Genomic DNA, 16,645 nt, shown 5'->3' on the forward strand with positions numbered 1-16,645 from the left:
CATATCAGGAGGCACAGTAGTCTAGTGGTAGGACGCCAGGCTCATGACCGAAGGGTTGCAGGTTCGAGTCGTCACAGCACTGTGTTGTATCCTTGGACAAGATACTTTACTCTGCTTGTTCCAGTCTACTCGACTGTAAATGAGTATGTGGTTGGGCAGTGCTAGAATTGTAGAATGCTAACTGTGAGCACCGAAATGGCAGCACCGGCTGTATGCTCCCAAGGGAGTTAAGAAAGATATTGGCTGGTTGCAAAGGCCCTATAACCATGGATAATCATTTGTGAACCGCTTTGAGACGACCTACGAACTAGGTTGTGATAAAGCGGTATATAAGAACCTCAAATTATTGTTATTATTATTATAATTATTATATATCCATGCATTATTTCATTACCATGTACACTGCATTTTAATGCCAGTAAAAAAGTCCAAAACATTAAAAATAATTCCTGACCTCATACATATGAAAAGCATGAACCCTATTTACTCAAGATACAAGGAAATAAATATCATTAACTTTTAAGAGTGTTTATATAATAAGGAAATATTATTATTGTTTTGTGTGGTGTTTCATACATATGAAAAGCATGAACCCTATTACTCAAGATACAAGGAAATAAATATCATTAACTATTAAGAGTGTTTATATAATATGGAAATATTATTCTTGTTTTGTGTGGTGTGTTTTATGAAGTTCAATATGATTCCACTAGTATTATATATGGTATGTAATACTATTGACTTATGTATATGTATGTGTCTATACATGTGAGTGTGGAATGTTTAATCCTTTAGCTGTATTGACAGTTGCTGGTGTCTGTACTGTCTGATTTTTTAACTAGGGTCACCCATATGTGTGTACTGTTTAATCTTTTAACTAGGGTCACCCATATGTGTGTACTGTCTGATCTTTTAACTAGGGTCACCCATATGTGTGTACTGTTTGATATTTTAACTAGAGTCACCCATATGTGTGTACTGTTTAATCTTTTGACAGATGTCCAGTATGTATGTGTGTGAATATTATTTAACCTTTTGACAAGTGTCACACATATGTGTATGTGTGTGTACTATATTTGACATTTGAACAAGTTACCCTTATATATACCAGTAGTGCCCCTTTCATGAAAGAAACGATGTACAATACAAGTTTTTTGGTGTAGATGGAAACCGTCCCTCGAGATATTTGCAGATCTTATCATTCCTCGTAGACAAAGTTATCATTTTTGCAGGAGAAAGTTTAAGGAATACAAACAAGAAGCTGTGACCCAACATCATTAACATGTTTAAATGGCCTTTTGCAAATGGCCTTTCATCCAGCATCATGCATTGTAAGTTGTGCTTAACTCATTCACCCCTGAAGTTTCAATTCACGATGAACTATTCCAACCTTTGAATTGGAAGAGTTCAAGTGTGTCTTCAGGGGTGAATAAGTTTAACAATAATATGTTATACTTATTTATCCTCAGAAACCTTCTGTCAGATTTTGATGAGACTTGGGGGTAATTTTCAGCCTGTACTATGTACTGTAGTTGACTTCAGAATCTATACTCAGGAAGGGGCTGACATTCCCCATCCACAACACCATTCCCCAGAAGGGAGGGGTGGAGGGGTTGGAGATGAAGAACAGAGCAATAAGATAAATTACAGTAAATTTCACAGTTTGACTGTACCATGACAGTGCATGATTGGCATGGTAATCGCTGATGTAATCGTATGGATATAATACATGGAGTGTGGTATGGTTATAACATAGGTCTTTATCTACTGTACACTGAACGAGATTGGTATGGTAATGGTACATGTATTACGTGGGATGTGTTATATCTGTACACGGAATGTGACGGTATGGTATGGTAATGGTATATGTATTACGTGGGATGTGTTATATCTGTACACGGAATGTGACGGTACGGTATGGTAATGGTACATGTATTACGTGGGATGTGTGTTCAGTTGTATCTGTACACGAAATGTGACAGTATGGTATGGCTGTGGTGTAGGGCTTGTCATTCACCGACACTTAATGTGTTTGTTATATTCAGCAGTTTGAACAACGGCCCCGAAAGTGAGATACTTCCTATGCAAGGACCTTTAGCCGAGACTCCTCCACCTGCAGTAAGTTTGTGCACCGCATCGTATGCATGTTGTTGAATGTCTGCACCGTAACTTTCCTGATGTAATTGTATCCACCTTGGCCACTATCAACAACTTCTGCATGAGTCTTGACCCAATCCCATGTACCGTGTGATTTTCAGTTATTTCACTCAATTGAAAGTACCACCTGTACCACTGCCAAAAGTGTATCTATGCATTTGAACATTTTTCTGGCTTGAATATATAGCTTTTATTAATCATTTCTGAAAAAGAAAACCATACCCTGCAGGATTTTCATGAAAAATTAATAAAGATGAAATAAACATTCATATAATCTACAGCAGCATTCTGTGTGTAAAAAAAGTCAGGGCTAAACCAGGATTTGAACCCAGTACTTCTGATTGTTATACTATCGCTCTAACCGACTGAGCGACCTGGTCAACTGAAGTGCTCTGGCCCAACTTAAATTGTGCTATAAATATACGGTATCCAAAAATGAAATGAAGGGGAGGTCACTCTATATAGGAAAAGCCAAATGCAGTGGGAGAGGAATCCTTAATATTGGGAATTCAATGTCAAATGGTTAATGTTCGCATAAATTAAAGCAGGCAGTTACTTACAACCAGGGTCACAAATATGCTTAAGTCATAGAGTGAAAAAGTCCAATACGTCTTATAATTCTAAAAATTATGTTATAGTAAAACATCACTTAAATGCTGTTATTTCAGTCAAATGTTTGCGTGATAGAGATTTTTGTCAATATATTGAGAGAGATGTTGAAAGGAATGTGTTAAATAAATAGAAAAAAGGACGTTGAAATATTGAAATGTCAAGCAAGATGGGGAAATGAAACAATAGGCATGATGTTGACATTTTTCTGAAAATTCACCGTTTTAGGTTTAAGCTGAAGTATTCGCCTGAATGTGAAAGTTGCTCAATTACGGAAAATTTATTGGGCAGACGTTTATGAATTAAATATACTTGTTCTTGTTGTCAAGATACCTGGACTTGCTCTTTAAATATTGTGGACAAAATTGTTCAGCATTAAAAGTACCATTAACAGTTCTGGTTTAAAATGACGAAATTTGCCTTTTTTCACAAAATATTCTCAAATTATTCTTAATTAACTCCATTTTCCAATTTTTGTAATTGTTCATGTTCCCTGGCCTGGGTGTTGATAAGGTCATGTACGGTAATTGTATCGTCACTTTAATAAGGTGTCTTTCCTAATGAAGGTGGCGGCGAAAACTTAATACACTATGCATCAGCATGGTCATAACACTCTTCAGCATGTGAACAAAAGTCTGGCTTGCTGGAAGGGTTCAATATAATGCTTCAAGCCAGTTACACAAAATGGAGGTCAGTCATTGAAGTTCAAAGTTAGTGAGATCTTTATTTTTTTGTAAGACGAATATTGACATGTGACAGTGATTTGTTTCTTGTGTGACTGTTCCTTTATAACTTATGACTTCCTATGCTTCCTCCTACAACTCAATCATGACCAGGGCTACCTCCCTTTAATATGTATTTTGTGTTGTCAAGTTAGTTTACGTTATAACTTGTGCTGTGAGGTAGATTTTATTTCAGCGTGGAAATCAAAACACATTTGAGAGATTTGTAACTTCATCAAATGTGTGTGAAGTTTCCGTTTTTGAAAAATGTGTGTTTCCGTGTGCTTTGTAAAGTGTGTGTTTTCGTGGGCTTTGTAAAGTGTGTGAGTTCTGTAGCCACGATTCGTACAAAGCCGTGTTGTGATCTGATTTATACAGTGTTATCTATATATTCTTCTTTAACAATTACTAACACATTAATGCAATAAATATAATACATTACATTAAGCTACGAGTGAACCACCTTTTGGTATCAATATATATATATTTGTAGGTAAGTATATAGGTCTAAAATTTATGATCGCACTTAAAACAGTATCAATGTTATCAACACTTTTACTGTCATTGAAGGTGTCATAATGTAGGAAAATACAGTGAAACCTGTCTAATCTGACACCCTTTGGGATACAACATATCAGAATTTACAGGTCTTAATTACTTAATTATCTCATCCTTGAAATGGATGAATCCCGGGTTCACGCTCTCCTAAGATCTCTGCAACATATTCCAGGGGTGCAGGGTACAAAGGGGAGCGTAACCACTGGAACTTATGTTGGATTAGACAGGATGTTGAAATATTCAGTGGTCAGATTGAACAGGTTTCTTTGTATCTAAATGTTGTGTGATACATAGAGAATAATACATGCCTTTTTCCATATCACACCAAGTATCAATCCACGACTGCAATATCAGCCCGAGGGCTGATATTGGTTGAGGGTTGATACTAGGTGTGATATGGAAAAAGGCATGTTTTAATCTGTTTATTACATACTTACTAATAAAAACTACTATCTTATGATTTATTTTTATTGTTGAAATATTGAAAAACAAATTTTTTTCCAAAAGGGTTGTGATATGGGTTTTGCGGGCTGATACAGGTTTTGGGGTGTGATACGGCGGGGGCTGATACAAGTTTTGGGGTGTGATACGGCGAGGGCTGATACAAGTTTTGGGGTGTGATACGGCGAGGGCTGATATGGGTTAGAGCAATTGTGTCGTATCGCATATACAAAAATCCCGTATTTATTAGTAAGTATGTAATAATACTGTATACCGGGAAGTTTCAGCCCTGTCAAACTTAAGCCCTTTGCCATGAAATCAATTTTCTCCCAGTGTTAAATTTGTCCTAATTAACATTTAAATTCCTTTGAATATTATGCTAATTGAATACATTTCCTGTATAATGATAAATTTGACCTTATCACGGCTGGTGAAAAAAAGGCAAAAATTAAACTGTAGTGAAAATTCCTCTGTATACAAGTATATGCATACAGGGGTGAGTACTGCATGAGTGTGCATGAACATACATTTAATGTTGGTTGATTACAAACGATAAAGGCTGTAACATGTCTGCATGAATTATGCTGTCTCAGTTGGTAGTATTCCAAGCTTATTAGCATAGTGTAGAGTGATCAGATTATAGTAACAATCGCCCTGTATAGTACAAATCAAACGATTGAATGAAAATCTACATTTCGCAACATATTATGGTAAGTCTGAACAAACAGTTCATGCAAATACTTCTATGATAGATTTCAGAGCAGATATCGGTATGTGTTAATTTACATAACAATGACTGAAATTTATAAAACGCAGGCTCGTAACACTTGAGTTATGTACAGTGTGGAAGTTGTCTTGTAGAGAAATAAAATTTATTTTTCGGTACGTACATTTTGCCATTAACCCTTTCACTAATGAGTCCCTGTATATACAGGAATTCTAAAAGGTTTCTCCTGATGACAAATCCTTCTACCGGGTATATAGAATTTAGGGGTAGGGGTGGGAGGGGTTGGTGTTGAGTTTCCTGCTATAAGGGAACCCAGTAACAAAATGTCTTTATGCTACAATAATATAAGTTTGCATAGTTGATAATGTTGATGAAATGAAAAAAAAAAATGAAAAAGATTATTACGACATTTCCAAATTTTTGTTCTTTATATAAGATTGTCTAGAGAGAGGTCTTCATCTCAAAGTTGGTTTTGGGAGGGAACGGATTAGTGAAATAATTATGTAGCACAAGTTTCCTCTGGCCCTGACACCAGACTTAGACATTTTGACATAGAAAATTCCACGTTTTCATACATCTATATGTCAAAATGTCTAAGTCTGGTGTTAGGGCCAGAGGAAACTCGGGCTATGAAACATGTAGAAATTAAAACTAGAACTTGCATGCCAAGAAAATAAAAACGTCATGAAAAGAAGAAAATTAAGCTTGTTTACAATAGCTCCAAGCAAGGAATTTCCATTTAAAAAATATGTAGAAAACACATTTTGATAAATTGTATGACTGTATGAAAGGGTAAAAGTTCTATATAAATGACATACAATGAAAACATACACTACTGGCAGGAATTTTCTTAATTTGAAAAGATTCTGTGTACCTGACTTAAAAATAGGATCGTTGATAAGTCTGATAACATTGGACAACTGTCGAGTTTTCTGTATACTTTCTAGGTCTTAAAACTCCTGTTTTGTAGTCCATAGACGTTTATATTACAAGCGCCGTATTTATCAGCTGTTATTTTGTGGTCCGGAGCACTAAAAGATAATAAATCCATCAATTCGAAGTTTACATGTTTATTCTGTCAGCAAGCAAACCTTATCAAAGTGATGTATAGGTAAAATATTGTTAACTCATTCACCTCTGAAATATCTTAATTAACTATTCCAACCATTGAATTGGAAGAGTTCAAATGTGCCTTCAGGGGTGAATGAGTTCAGGACATGAAGGGCATTCTAGTTAGGTAAAATGCTGGCCAGAAATTAAAAGCAGCAAGTAAAATTCTAGCTTAAGTTCATAATACATTGTCATTGATCATAAAGACTTTCAGTCATAAGTAAAATTGAATCTTCTGAGGGACAGTTTTTGATCGATTAAACTGCAATAGTATTTCATTATCAAATAGAAATTGTGAATTTTGTATTGAAAGCTCCTTAAATTATTCACCCCTGAAATATCATAATGAACTATTCCAACCTTTGAATTGGAAGAGTTCAAATGTGTCTTCAGGGGTGAAAGAGTTAAGATCATATGCAATGGGAAGAAAGTGGTTATCGTAGGTGTTGATGATTCAGGTTAGCTGCTGTTATCTACCTAGCTATCATCAAACATGGATGTCAACACTCGCTGAGACTGTAGATATTTTAGCTTTAAGGCATTTTTCATTGCTATCTCAGTCAACATACCATACACATGTATTGTTCTGGCCCTAGACAGGATCGTTTTGAAATGGTTTCTGTTATGACGTTTTATCGGTATATATTTAAGGACTTCTTTACCTGTGCTCTAATCATATTTTAAATATGCTAAATGCAAATATCACTTTCCACTCTTCTTTGAAAACCAAGTGTTCTACTTGAAAAATTACATATACTCTGCACCCTTGAATTTCCTCATTTTGCATAAAAAATCCCAGACTGTTCAGGCCCCACCTTGAGTTGACCAGTGTGGAAGGTATTATTGGAGCCTTACATATCTCACCCTTGATACTCCAGGGGTTGGGCTCACTTTTGCTCTCTGCACCCCTGGCATTTGTCGTTGTGAAATTGAAGGCACATGGCGAGCTATGTGATTGGTCTCGGGTAAAAAAAACTACTGACCAATTGCATTGCTATGCTGATATCTGTCCTTTGAAGATTACAGAGGACCCTATTTCGAAGATAATCAATTTTGCTGTTACGAGACTGCAAAATGCAAAATTCTTTTGATGTACATCAAAGGATCAACTTCCCCAGTACGTAGGCCTCTTGTCTCGTCCACAAGGTGGCGCACACTGAGCCATCGGTTTTACTATGACATATTCTGGGGGTGCAGAGAGCGAAAGTGAGCGTAACCCCAGGCGTATCAAGGATGTACATATCTTTGATCTCTGAGTAATCAGAGCTGTGATAAAAGATAATTTAAATTGTACCGCAGCTTAACTGTGAAGTTGACCGGCACTATCTAGTGTGGCTCCGAGCCTTATATATAATAAATATATATAAACTTTATTTATTTTTGCAACAATTTTGAATTTGAAACAAGTTTTTACAACTTATACTAATCTCTCTTGTTGGCAAAGTTGTTATCGCGAGGGGTTGGGGTCTCTCTATGTGGGAAGAAACCTGAGTACCCGAAGAAAACCTACGTGATCAGGCAGCTAGGTGACCCCTATACCTTTTCAAATGCGATAGGGGAATCAAACTCTGGTCGTCTTGGTGAAAGTTTGCTATCCACTATACTACCCGACCATCCATCCGCTCTGAGCCTTCAGTTCTCTCTTAAGAAAGTCCAATGGTACAGAGAAGATCTATATATTGAGAGTATTTAACCCAAATTCACAAGATGCTCTTGACTATATATTGTGGTATCTATTGATTGCATGTTATCACGTTAAACTTGCTATTCATTGCAGTTGCTTGTATTTTGCAGTATCGTCCGACGGGAACCTTTGTAGAAAACTACAACTTCGGCCCTCCTGGACGGCCTCGCTTCTCAAGTGACACCTAGGGGCAGATGTGGAAACTAGAACGGAGATAACCAGTCAATGTCGGGATCTAGAAAACTTCCAACGAAAATTAGAAAAAACACATTCACTGAAATGAAATGACCTACTGTTTAAAATGAAGTATTACACACAGTATACCATGTTGCTCAACCTACAATTGTGTCTAAATCATAAAATCATTGATAATACATCATACTGTTTTTTAATGTTAGATGGTAGGTCTTTGTCAAGTGAAGTTTGGCTGGAAGACTTTCTCGCAAAAAATGTCTTGTTCAAATGTGTATTCAAGTTCAGACAGTAAATACTGAACTGTTTATCTTATCCTGTCACCTACAATTTTTACAAGCTTTTAGATTTAAAGGTCAAATATTTCTTCTCAGAAATAAAACATATGAAATATGGATATTGCCATCAATGATTTTATATAAATTTCAATATTTTTATAAAAGTGTATAGATGTACTCGCAGGGAAGCATAACATGAAAGAAAATCGGAGAATCTTTTTTTTTTTTTTTAATTCAAAATACCTAGTCGGGTATATATTATAAACTGTTTAAAATATACCATATAATTTGACAACATTTCACTGTTATCATGCAGGGATTTTGGGTTTCCCGGAACTATTGTAGTTATCGGACAGAATTATGATGATATTGTATCTATATCTATGATTTGTTGTACATGTACTTACCAGTGAACTACGTACATAATACTCATGAAATTTTATATAAAATATGATAAAATATTATATGAATATGGTGGAGATTTCGTATACTATTACAAAAGTTAATATTCGCTCTATGTATTGAGAAAAATGAAATAATATCTATATTTATTTCACATGTTCTTATGCCAGGCCATTTTTTATTTTTTTTTACCATATACTGGTTACAGTGTCAAGACATATATTGCTGATCTGTATTCTTATTGTAGAGGAAACAATATACTTACTCAATAACCTTTATTAAGAAAGAAAAAAATGTACATCAGGAAATATTTTAACCCTCCGTAAGCCAGGAAAATTTATCATTTAATACACATCTTACTATAAAATACATATGTAGTTTTTCTCTGTGTGAAAATTTTCCGCAGTGGAGGGAAAATATTCCACTAGGTAAAAGTTCTTGTGTACCAAGTAAGGAAATGGAGATTTTTTTTTAAACTGACATGTTCGTTAACCATATCTGATAAAATACAGGCGGTCACCATTTTTCAAACACAGGTGAAGCGTCGCTACTTTTCATAATTAAACTCCAGGAGAATTCACAAGATTTGTAATATAAACATCCTGTAAGTAAGGCGTATATCATTATAAAAGAACCTTATCTATGCAATGAAGAAAGATTTCATATCCAGGTGTATTTTATGAAAGAGTCAACTATATCGGATATGAATGGGAAAAGGAGAATTATTTCATGGAAAGGCATAATATCTGCTGTATAAAGATGTTTATTACAACAATTTTTTAAACAAAGAGTTCACTATACCCTATATTATGAAAGAGTCAACTATATCGGATGTGAATGGGAAAAGGAGAATTATTTCATAGAAAGGCATAATATCTGCTGTATAAAGATGATTATTACAATAATTTTTTAATCAAAGAGTTCACTATACCCTATATTAGGAAAGAGTCAACTATATCAGATATGAATGGAAAAATGAAAATTATTCAATAGAAAGTCACAATGTCTGCTTCATACAGCAGATATGACTTTCTATGAAATATTTCTCATTTTTCCATAGAAGATTATTGAAATAAAATTTTCAACAAAGAATTCACTATATCCTATATGGACCTAAACTTACAATTTTATATTTTCTTCTCTTAAGCATACTTATATGGAAATGGAGATTATACTAGATAACAGAGGACAAAGACATTGAATATATCTGTATGGCATATGCCAAGGAAAAGGATGGTTTTAAAGTGTTTTCGTGGTACGTTGTAATTCACTTCTTTTTTTTTCATGTACACCAAACTTGGACCTGTATGTATGTTAAATTTTGACCTTTGTATTTAAATGTGTTTAGCATACGCATGCATTGCAGTTGCAGAATTGAAGAGTTCGCATAATTTAATGCAAGGGAGACAACTGTGCAATCCCAACATGGCCATATTTCATGTTTTTAAGTTTCAGTGGGTGGGCAATACATGTGGTCTAGGTCTGACTAAAGAAATTTAGTATTAGATATATTTTATGTGTATATCATGATGGGCTTGTCCTTGCGATAGTATAAAACCTGAACTTGATATTAAGAAAATGGTAAAACTATAGATTCATAATATCAAACTCCGATTCCATGATTTTCTCACATCTTCCCTGTAATAAAATTAAAGCATTGAACTGTCATGTGGAAGGATGTCGAAATTTGAAAAAAAATATAAAAAAATAACCAGTTCTGCAGATAATGTCTTTTAACTGGGAAGTATATTATTTTGCCAGTTTTAGTCATAGCATTTAAACTATTTCACACCCCTATGTAACTTTAATCAACTCTACCATCCATTGATCTAGATAAGTCCATTATGGTCTACAGTGGTTAAAGGGTTAATTAATCATGTTGTCGAGAATCTACAAGGTTAGTATTCATGTTCTTGTGTTCAATATTCATCCGGACCCTGGGTCAGGAGATGGGTGAAACTTGAGAGCAGTATTACCCGTTCTTATAAAATTGTGAATGAAGTCTTGATAATTTCTTCTACATTTATTGAAGAAAAAATGAAAAATATGGGGATATTGGGAAGAAATAGATAATCTTATATGATTTTCATTTTTAACATGTTCATAAATGCTCAAAGAAATTTAAGAGAGAGTGTGAATTTTGTTTGTACTGCTGTGCAGAATTGACAGTTTTACTGCTGAACTCTTTATATACTTCCAGAGGCAGATCCATAATTTTTTAAAGGAGCTTGAGGGGCTCCAACTGAAAAAAAAGACTGAATATTTGTGAAAATGACGAAAAGACATTGATTATATATAGAAACCACGACTCCCCTTTTGGGCCCCTCTAGATATGTCACTGGGTCTTGTAAATAGGATAGAACAATTTATTGTATTGTACATTTGAACAGGTAAGTTGAGAAATAATGGTATGCAGCTTACCAAAGGCATCTTCTTGCTAGCGTATTAAATTAGATTGTACATGCTTGGTGTTAATATACGCTATTTCAGCTAATGAAATGAAATATTGATTCTTTTTAGATATCCTTCTATATTGTAGTATTGTGACAAGAAGTTAAGGAAATACAATAAATATAAAATTTGCTTTGAATATTTTTCATAAGATAAAATGATTTTTGGTGATAATTTTCTTGTTACACTAAAAAATATTGAAGAACATGCAGTAAAACCTCGTTATACTGCCACCAGTTGTCCAGAGAAATTTTGGCGTTATAAAGGGGTTTGGTGATAAATTGAGGAAAACGCTTAAATGAAAAAAGGGCCCTCAAAATATGCTAGCAGTGAACAAGGTGGCAAATGAAAAGAGGGGCATTATATTGAAGTTTTACTGTATGTATACATATGATACCATTGAGAATGATAATTCTGGTGATTATTACAGCGTGTCATGAATAATAATGAGCATTAATGCTTTTATATTAGAGTTTGAGTTACTGATCAGGTTGAAGACCTTTCATAGAATGATAAGGTATAGAAATTTATGTAAAGTTTATTTTTGTAGAAAAGAAATTAAAATTGCAGGCCATTTTATCGGCATGTTTATATGGTTTCTTTGTGCCATTTCAGATCAGTGCTTCCCTGTTGTATTGGGTTTCTGTGTCTCAAAACAATATAGATTTTAATACTTCCTTTGTTGAATGGTGAATATGAAAAGCTAGGGACTTTTATAAAAGTTCTTTTTTTTTAAACATTTTAATCTTAATTGGTGCCAAGAGTTTAAATTTGTTGTGTGAATGTTTCCCTGGTTACCAAGTCTGATGATCACTTTAGTTGCATCCTCCCACCTCTCATAGGGCCAGGTCAAGGTCATATCTGTCCTATTAGGTCAAGGTCGGTACCTGAAGAGAGCAACAATGAACTTCAAATTCAGAATTATTGAGGTGACCTTGGAATTTCTTTGTGGCAAATGTCAGAAACTGAAGGTTACAGACTGTGAAGGTCAAAGTCAAGGTCATTGCTGTGACCTTGGAACACTTAAAAGGTCAAGGTCAAAACAAATGATAACAACAGACTGTGACCTTGACATTTGACAAATGTCTAATACCAAGGTGGGAGTGACTTCATTCAACAGGGTAGCTAATCTAACAGCATCATTTTACATGTATATCCATATTTTATATATAACAAAAATACAGAAAATATGAAATCATTGATTGTGTATGCTCAATTGAAAAAGAAAAACCATTGTATGAAATCATGGTCAAAGAGGGATTATTTTTTTTACATCATTCACAGATGTCAACATTTATTTTCATTGGGAACTAATGTTACAGAATAACACCTTTTTTAATCCTTGTATATACTGGATTATATTGATTGTTTCCTCTTGTTAACTTGTTCACAAGCCTAATTAGGTCACCAGTCGGTTGTATTTTTAGAAATAACATCAGATGTATTAAGGCAGAGAGTCCCACCACTTTTCTACTTTGTACAGGCCTTAAGGTAGAGAGTTCCACCACTTTTCTACTTTGTACAGGCCTTAAGGTAGATCACTCCACCACTTTTCTACTTTGTACAGGTCTTAAAGTAGATCACTCCACCACTTTTCTACTGTATACAGGTCTCAAAGTAGGACACCCCATCACTTTTCTACTGTATACAGGTCTTAAAGTAGATCACTCCATCACTTTTCTACTGTATACAGGTCTTAAAGTAGAACACCCCATCACTTTTCTACAGTATACAGGTCTTAAAGCAGAACACCCCATCACATTTCCACAATATACAGGTCTTGAAGAGTTATTTTCCTGTTAAATTAATGTTTGATAAGAAGACAGTTTTAGCTTGTTGTCCTTTTCATGGAGTTGGAACAAGTAAAAAAGTATCAGTACAGTGAATATCAAATATCCTGACTGGTAGCACAGTGGATAAGCCCCTCGGCTTTATTATCAAGATATTAAATCCTCATGGTGGAAATAGTTTTATAGAAACGGAAATTGTAATAATCTTTTACTTTTAACTCTTTGCTTATTATAAATGGGCAAGCAACTCCAAGACGAAAAAAATAGTGAAAAAATGTGAACTCTCTTATGTTGGAGATAAATCAGTGAGTTGGCACTCTCTACCTTAAAGGTTTTAATTTTTTGTTAGGGGGAGATAACTTTGTTTTTATGTTACGTAGTGTCTTATGGGTTGCTGCTATTCAATTGATTTTTTGAAGCTCAGGAATTCAGAGTGAAAATGCAAAATAATGTGAAATGCAAGACAAAAATATAATGTGACTTTCTTGATTGGAGTCAGATGTTACGAAAAATCATGATATAATTTGTAAATATGCGTGTGCTTGAACCCAACAGCTCGCAGAAAAAACAGGCAAAGGAGCTTGCCCTGTGGTTGTTTTATTACAAATCCTGTATTGTCGTTGCTAGCGATGCCGTTCTTTCCACCTTCTTAGGAAGGAGTTTGTGTTGTTAAACCCAAATGTTTTCATTTATTATAACTTCACATATTGTTACCAGATTTGTGATAATGTTTTAGTGTACAACACCAGGAGTGGAATTCTACGATTTTGTTATCAATGCCTGTAGGTACTTGCCATTTTTCGGGGTTTAGGGGGATGTGTGTGCGTGTAATAATATATTGTCTAGGTGGGGGGGAGTGCTTGAGTGTTAAAATCCGCAGCCTTTGAGTGTTAAAATCCGCAGCCTTTGATCAGTGAGTTCTCTATGTATAAGAAATGGAACAATTTTAAATTGATAAAATTTATCACACAGATCCAGGATTTAGTGACAGAGAGGCACAAAATGTTTTATGTAGAGTTTGTTGAGGTAAAAATCTATTAGAAAAGTTATCTTTAAAATTCTTGTAGATTAGGTCAGCCTTGGCCAAATTTTTAGAGCACCCTCTCTTTCTTCGGATTTATGGCTATATTCATGGCATGGTACTGTATATATGAAAAAATATATGGAGTATATATTTTAGGTATTGGACAATGTATGAAATTTCAAAAATTGTATTTTGATCAAGAATTGAATGTGACTAAATTCACTTGAATCTATTAAGAAAATATAGAACTTTAAAAAAAAATCATCACATGCATAAGGGCTTCTTGTGGGTGTGAATAAGAATTTATTTAGATGGGACCCTGAGAAAATTCTAAATCTTTAAAGAAATGTGTAAATTTTAAATGGTGAAAGCACAAAACCCAAAAGGGTAGTAACCGTCAGTGAAGGAGGTCAAGGCTGGTGTGATGTGTGTTTTGGGGGTGGGGGGTGGGGGTTGTGTGTTTATGGGAAGGGTAGAATTTTTATTGATGACCATGCTCAAGCAAGGGTTTTTTGTTTAAAGTCAGAATGATTTACAACGGGAGGGGGGTGGGGCTTACTTAACCACAGAACCTGTGTTTACCATTGGAGATTTCTGTTTTCTGTATGAACTCTTTCTGTCTTTTCCCCTCCATTAATTTTTATAATCTATGTTATTTTGAGTATTTTATGTGCTAGAATTTTATAACATGTCGGTTGTGAATATGCTGCTTTTTTGACTACCTGAAGCATTATCTTTCCTTTGACCATTTTTGTTCTTCATTTGCCAGGTTTGTCGGAAACAGGATTTTATTATGTCAATGTTCATCAGCTAATTGATTTGTTAATTAGGTCAAATTTTTAACATCAATTTGTTTGAAAAAATATGTATAGAAATGTGATTATTTTCTGTGTATATAATATGCAGGTGATCTTATTGAATCCCATTTATGAATATTTGAAGTTTTGATAATTTTCAAGATATTGCTAATTTAACATTGAACTCATTCACCCCTGAAGACACATTTGAACTCTTCCAATTCAAAGATGGGAATAGTTCATTATGAAATTTCAGGGGTGAATGAGTTCACTTCAGTAATGTGTGATTGGGCCCTTTGCATCAGCTACAGTACTATCTTCAGTCCCATCTCCACCAATCAAACACAGCCTTATAGAATCCAGGACAGATTGCGTCTCAGAATGCCTTGTCGTCAAATTTCATTGGCTGCTGATCTATACAAGACTTGACTCATAGTTTTATTAAATTTTTCTCAAATTTGAGAAGCTCCATATTATTGATCATTTACAAAATCACAGTTCACAAATAGAAATATTACCCATATACTTTATCTTTTATTTAGCATCATATCTATTTTATTAGAATTCTCTCATATGAGGTTGAACGTTCCACCATGAAACTTAATGTAGCTTCTCAGATTTGAGTACACAAGATGTAAAATAAATGGTTTGTCTTCTTTTGAATAATGCAACTTTTTTCAAATAGGCCAGTTAAGTTTAATCCTGGTCTTCAAGATTTCTCCAAAGGTTCGCTTTAAGACAACTTAGACTGTTCTATTTTCATTTAAGGACCCCCGCACCGCTGCTAAAAACAGAAACAACTCTTTGGAAATTGTTTCTTCTCCAGCATGACTATAGCTTCGGTAAATCATTTCTGAGAAGGAAACCATATCTTGAAGAACTTTTTTGTAGAAAGGATAAAGATGAAATGAGCAATAGTTTTTCGAGTGTAAAAATTAAGTTGGGCTAGACCAGTATTCGAACCCTGGACTTCAGATTGTCATACTATCCCTCTAACCGATTGAGCTACCTGTAAGTGTCCTAAAATTAGGATGCCATTCACCCCTGAAGTTTCATAATGAACTATTCCAACTTTTGAATCGGAAGAGTTCAAATGTATCTTGAGGGGTGAATGAGTAAAGGGGGCGGTTACTGTATATAGGAAAACCCACAGAGCAAAGGGTCAGCTTGTTTTTAGATTTTAAATTTAAAAATTCATCAGAAAAATTGGAAAAAAATGCAATGGGACAAAGTATCACAAAATTAATATTTATCTGAACTGATGATAAAGCGGCACTTGAATATCGTATCTTACATTGTACTTTCACGATAACAGCTTCCCCTTTCTTTCAAGTAAACGTTGAACAGAAATATTTGTAAGTCATGTTATACTTGCTATAGAAAGTCCATGTTGTATAGTATAGTCAGTGGTAGATTGTTATTTTTATTTGATGTTGTATTATGCATGCAGACAACCTTGTTGTCAGTTTTAAACCATTTTACAGAAATAATTAATCCAATTTTTAAGCCAATATTTTGTTGATTTGTTATTTCTTATTGTAAGGTTGACGTAAACAATATTATGCCTTTGTTCCTGTACCTTCTCAGGATTTTAACAGTGTCCTACTGCAATGTAAAAAATCCTAAATATTCTAAACTTGTGACATTTCCTTATTGCCAAAATAATATTTATGATGTGATTTCTGGGATCCACACCCCCCCCC

At 34.5% G+C, this 16,645-nt stretch overlaps 1 protein-coding gene across 6 annotated transcripts in view; it reads left to right on the forward strand.

Annotated features, from left to right (window-relative positions):
• Positions 1–16,453, forward strand: part of LOC110465114 (protein tweety homolog 1-like) — a 31,844-nt gene extending 15,391 nt beyond the window's left edge. For 2 of the 6 annotated variants that reach the window (XM_021520704.1, XM_021520706.1), the window contains exons 13-14: positions 2,046–2,118; positions 8,119–16,453. In XM_021520704.1, coding sequence (XP_021376379.1) covers positions 2,046–2,118; positions 8,119–8,196 — 151 coding nt within the window. In that variant the 3' untranslated portion in view covers positions 8,197–16,453. The remainder of the gene's footprint in view (positions 1–2,045; positions 2,119–8,118) is intronic. The other 4 variants (XM_021520705.1, XM_021520707.1, XM_021520708.1 and 1 more) reach the window with 2 other exon arrangements.
• The last annotated feature ends 192 nt before the right edge of the window (positions 16,454–16,645 follow it).

The sequence above is a fragment of the Mizuhopecten yessoensis genome, unplaced genomic scaffold (genome assembly GCF_002113885.1).
Source record: "Mizuhopecten yessoensis strain PY_sf001 unplaced genomic scaffold, ASM211388v2 scaffold11055, whole genome shotgun sequence".
Lineage (NCBI taxonomy): Eukaryota > Metazoa > Mollusca > Bivalvia > Pectinida > Pectinidae > Mizuhopecten > Mizuhopecten yessoensis.